The sequence below is a fragment of the Salvia miltiorrhiza genome, chromosome 3 (assembly GCF_028751815.1).
Source record: "Salvia miltiorrhiza cultivar Shanhuang (shh) chromosome 3, IMPLAD_Smil_shh, whole genome shotgun sequence".
Classification (NCBI taxonomy): Eukaryota; Viridiplantae; Streptophyta; class Magnoliopsida; order Lamiales; family Lamiaceae; genus Salvia; species Salvia miltiorrhiza.
This window is the reverse complement of record NC_080389.1, coordinates 23,888,303-23,893,431: the sequence shown is the minus strand read 5'-3', so window position 1 is coordinate 23,893,431 and position 5,129 is coordinate 23,888,303. Positions and strand designations below refer to the sequence as shown.

General features: G+C 36.2%; 1 protein-coding gene across 2 annotated transcripts; it reads right to left on the bottom strand.

Annotated features, from left to right (window-relative positions):
* Window positions 1–312: 312 nt before the first annotated feature.
* On the bottom strand, window positions 313–3,618 carry LOC131015674 (coatomer subunit beta'-2-like). Of its 2 annotated transcripts, XR_009098648.1 has the most exons (8): window positions 2,987–3,618; window positions 2,553–2,703; window positions 2,419–2,484; window positions 1,877–2,065; window positions 1,393–1,585; window positions 1,222–1,290; window positions 1,101–1,142; window positions 319–522 (listed from the first exon to the last, which is right to left on the bottom strand). XR_009098648.1 is itself a non-coding variant. In XM_057944095.1 (7 exons), the coding sequence occupies exons 2-5, from the start codon at window positions 2,670–2,672 to the stop codon at window positions 1,475–1,477; spliced, it is 486 nt and encodes a 161-aa protein (XP_057800078.1). In that variant the 5' UTR covers window positions 2,673–2,703; window positions 2,987–3,192; the 3' UTR covers window positions 313–522; window positions 1,101–1,142; window positions 1,222–1,474. The 2 variants fall into 2 exon arrangements, 1 of the variants encoding a protein (XP_057800078.1); XM_057944095.1 differs by having other exon boundaries at window positions 313–522; window positions 1,222–1,585; window positions 2,987–3,192.
* Between the last annotated feature and the right edge of the window lie 1,511 nt (window positions 3,619–5,129).

Genomic DNA, 5,129 nt, shown 5'->3' with positions numbered 1-5,129 from the left:
AATGCTTATACATAACGATTTATTACCGTTATGTATGAGGATTTTTCCGTTATGTTTTGTATTTTTTTTGTTTTTTTTCTATCATAGTTAACAGTTTTTTTTACTTTTTATAACGGTTTTTACCGTTATCTTTGATAGAAATACATAACGATTTTTTTGTACTTTTTATACTGTTATGTATTTCAACTACAACTAGCATATTTAATATTTTTTCTCGATTTTTATGTTATTTATCTCAAGAAATAAATAAATAACTTTAAAACAACAAAATAATAAAATCACCAATAACAATATTATATATCATCCAAAATATTCATACATTACCATCCAAATGAACCAAGTATCAAGTACATATGATCATTGCATATTTCGATTTAAAATTGAATGTACCAACTATCTTATAGCTAAAACAAAAATCTATCATATTATGTGTTCTAGCACCAAGTCCTCATGAACTAGTTGACCTGCTATGATGAATTTGCAGCAACTAACTTAGGAGAGAACCCGACACACAAGCTCAACCTGCCAATAGAAAAATAATCCAAATAAAATATGTGAAATAAAAGAAAAGCAACCATCAAAGTACTAAGGATTAAGTAATAACATATATCAAAAAATTACTAAGTTAATTAGTGAGGAATAGTATCAACACAGTATAACATGGTTCTGTACAATTTCTCACAATACTCACACACAAATAAATAAATGTATATATATGCATCTCTTTACTATAACCGAACAGATACAGTAAAATTCACTTCTTATTCAAGTAGCTAATACCACAAGTAGAAAGAAAGGTCATCTGCTTGCAACTATAGATGTCTTTAAAAGATTAGGATTGGAAAAAGTTTCCAATTGAGAAAAGGTAGCACATAGCAAATTAACTTTGGCTCGTGGCAGTAGTTTGTGAGAAAAACATGGCACATAGCATCAGAATTTTTCAGTAGCATTATATATAAACCAGAAAACTGGACGAGAAAAAGATAACAAACAATATGTTGACTTTTGTTTCACACTACATCATGAATCACATTAGATAATCCAATTCGAGCAAGTATCCCAATATATATTAAGTACATTAATAGAAGTGCACTCTGTACCTCTGCACCAGCATCTCCAAATGCTGTTGTCGTTTCCCTTCCCTGTGTAACAAATGGACATTAAGTTAAATACAAGATAATACTACTTTGCTGGCTACTCTAGACTAGATCACCAACAGACCTCAAGATTCATTTTTCTTGCTTTGAGAAGACCAGTTTTGCACTGAAGTGCATGCTGTAACATTTTCAACTGAAAAAAAGAGAACACGTAAAATGTGGGCTTCAGAATAAAGTACAAAACACCAATCATACAGACTAAATATAAACGGCCATCAAGTATTCATGCACATACCCGATCTTTACCTGAATTTAGTTCCTGAAATCCAGTGTAGAAATAAATATCAACAAAATACAACAGAAGAACTTCAGAGAAATCAAAGAGCTACTACATATATAGATGTCATATAAACACCACAAGAATTTGAGCATTTGCTATTGCCAGCTGTTGGTTCTGTTCGTGCATTTGGAGCAGATTCACTCTCAATCTGTCAAGCACAATTCCACTGTGTTGAATGATTTCGCTATCACAATAATGTCAAGGAAATCACAAAAAAGAACCTAATTAAAAGCTAATTTATCTGAAGCAATGAGTAACTATACGGTGCAACTGTTCAAATGCACTTTAGCAATGCTAGGACCAAAACTGGATTAAACTAAATGCAGAACTTAAGAAAGAGCATTGAGAGGCCCAAGCAAAGCAAGATACTAAGAATTTCATCTGCTTTAAAGTTTATAAAAAGAAATGATCATACAAAAAGGATAAAAAGAAAAGCAACCTGGAAATTTTTGGAGAAAATCTTAATCTTTGATGTGCTTTCTCTAACAGCATATTCTCCTTCGGTTGACCAAACAAATTCCAATGCCGAGCCAAATGATCTGTTTCTCCATGCCAAAGCTGTGTATATTATGTATTCACCATCTCCACATACAACAACAAACCTACCATTGGGATTATGCTTTAAGCTCTGCCAAATAAGAATCAAGGAGAGAGAGGACAAGTTAACAACAATATGGCAACCTAGAAAGCAAACAATTGAGCTAGCTTATTTGAGCTTCATGCAACAAGAATGTACCACAAAGATGCAAAGAAATAAAAAAAATCTGAGTTTCTTATACACTATGACTAAATATCCCTACAAAATACGCAAAATCTTTTCAATTGCAGAAAATTATATTCAATGTCCAAATGCACATGAGGCATTAATTAAAAAAATTAAGGCAAAAAAGATAGGAAAAGAGGAGGCAGAAAAGATAATCATTCATGTTCTTATACACAATCCAACTTAAGATACTTAAATCAACATGTTCATACAAATACCTGTGGATAAAGATCGCAATTTCCCAGTTCCTTAACTGCCAAAGGTAATCTCTCTCCATCAGCAACCTGAGATGACTTAATCACATAACTGCATTTGGCTTTAATTGTGTTGTTAATTTAAAGAAAATTCATACCTCATAATCTGCCCCAACACTCTTGATGTTGACAGTCTGAATTTCATTATGCTTGGCCCAAATTATTTTCCCTCCATTGTCCATACTAGCAACAGGTACCTCACGGCCAAGCTTTACCATGATCGTGCCTTCATCATAACCGATTACGACCCTGAGCATTGAGTGATTCAGATGTACTATCCAAATAAAAGAGGCACACATACAAACAGTTTACCTCTCAGCAAATTCTCTATGGTTCAAAAACTTTCTTCAGCATCGAGGTTCAAAAATAATGTATTCAGTTACTCAATTATGTTTCACAGAAATAACTATTAAATTTAAATTCAAGATCATGAAACAATATGGAAGCTAGGACTTTCAGAAATATTTAACCGCCATGAATAGATTAGACAGCCTCCAAACCACTAAATTCAATCAATAGCAATGGGACTTACCTTCTTGAACCTTTAATGTAGCCAACTGCCCAAACTCTTTCAAGGCCATAATTCAATGTGTTTTCAAGTCTGCGAAATGATACGAAGGTGAGGCATCTTATGCACGGAATGTGGAAAGAGAAAAATGGGAAAAGTCACCTGCAGGTTAGTTAATTTAACTGAATGCTTTTTTAGGCACTCTAATCTCAATATGGTACGACACATGTGCAATTTCAAGCAATTTCACAAACACTTCATGTGCATTTCCCCCAACTGCAGAGCTTAGGCAATAAATCATAGTTCAAAAACATAATTAAACCCCACAATTAACTAACATAACACAAATATGCCTACAACCTCTGATACAAGCAGCCTTCGAATCCAATATCAATCGGACATCAACTCTAGACAGGTATTCTATAATGTATTAAAACCTATGCTTCTTCAAATGTGGCTTTCGATAGGAACGTCGAGAACACTAACCGTAGAAGGGCTTTGTAATTTGGGAATTCTGGTGGCAGAGCCGCACGATGACCAAAATCGATGCATAGGGTTTCGGTAGAAGGCACAATGGCGACTGAAAGCGGCGAACAAGATGTCGACGGCGTATCCCGGCGCAGCAGTGGCTAAAAGTGGCGATTAAGAGGGAGACAAGGGAAGTGCGACGAGCTTGGTGGCTGACATTGCTGCAGCCGGGGAGGACAGAGGGGGGGCGTGCTTCTATGGCCGGAACTTGCCTCGGCAGCGGCGGCGACTATCTCTCAAAGTGGGAGAGATCGCGAAGAGAGAGAGATATTTGGGGAGAAGATGAGATGCAGCGAGGGTGGGCGGCAGCGGCGCGACGCAGCGCGACAAGGGTGGGCGGCGACGGGCTGGCTCGGGGCAGCGGCGCAGGCGGCGGAGTCGAGAGGGGAGAGAGAGAGTCGAGAGAGACAGGGAGGAGAGGACGAACAAAACTAGGGCTTCTAGTTTAGGGGGGGGTTAATTTCTAAATTTCCTAAATTTTTTTCTTTTTTTTCTTTTTTCACTTTTAATATTCAATTTTTGGTATTTAGATTTCTAATTTAGATTTTTAATTTACATTTTATGTAAGTGTTGATAAAATAAAAAAAAAATGTTATGAATTTTTTATTTTTCAAAGTCTATATCTAGGAATAAATTCAAATTTTAGGATAATTAATTTATTTGTTATTTTTTAATATAATATAAGAATGTAGAAAATTATTTTAAAAAAATTATACATAACAGTTTTTAGAGACGCTCATACATAACGGTTCAAAAACCGTTGTAAATGACTCTTATACATAACGGTTCAAAAACCGTTGTAAATTACTGTTATAAAAGATGGTCATAGATAACGGTGGCACAACGGTTTTGTAATACCGTTATGTATGCAACTTATAGATAACGCAAAAACATAACGCATTTGTTCAAACCGTTATCTATGCATTTAGACAACAGTACATAGATAACGGATTTTCGCAAAACCGTTATCTATTCCTAAAAGTGCGCTCATACATAACGGTTTTTGAAAAAAACCGTTATCTATTCACTGTTATGTATGTAAACTTTTGTAGTAGTGCATAATTCAGTGGGAGTCTTGGGCACAGACTTGGATGGTACTAGATTCAGCAAGTAAGCCGCTGTTTCCAAGGCATATCCCCAAAACGAAATGGGCAACGATGCATAGCTCATCATCGATCGTACCATTTCCAAAAGAGTTATATTTCTTCTCTCCGCTACACCATTCTGTTGGGGAGTACCCGGTACAGTCAATTGGGATGTAATCCCTGAATCTGACAAGTACTGCAAGAACTCGTTCCCGAGGTATTCGCCACCGCGATCAGACCGCAATGACTTGATAGATTTACCCAATCTCTTCTCCACCTCCGCCTTGAATTCTTTGAATTTCTCAAAGCATTCAGACTTGCGTTGAAGTAGGTAAATATACCCGTATCTTGAGTAATCGTCAATGAAAGTGACGAAATACTCATACCCTCCACGAGCCTTTGTGGACATCGGTCCACACAAGTCAGAGTGAATCAATTCTAACACATGCGAGGCCCTATTCCCCTTTGCCTTAAAAAGCCTTGCCGTCATCTTTCCTTCTATACAGGATTCGCAGGTTCTAAATGGAACAGCTTGAAAATCTTTCAAGACTCCA

What these genes read in the sequence shown, in the direction of transcription:
- LOC131015674 (XM_057944095.1), bottom strand. Translation starts at nt 2,672, where the DNA reads ATGGTAAAGCTTGGCCGTGAGGTACCTGTTGCTAGTATGGACAATGGA. An exon ending in GTGTTGGGGCAGATTATGAG is followed by an intron (nt 2,485 to 2,552) that starts GTATGAATTTTC and finishes AAGTCATCTCAG; the next exon opens with GTTGCTGATGGAGAGAGATT. An exon ending in ATTGCGATCTTTATCCACAG is followed by an intron (nt 2,066 to 2,418) that starts GTATTTGTATGA and finishes CTTATTTGGCAG; the next exon opens with AGCTTAAAGCATAATCCCAA.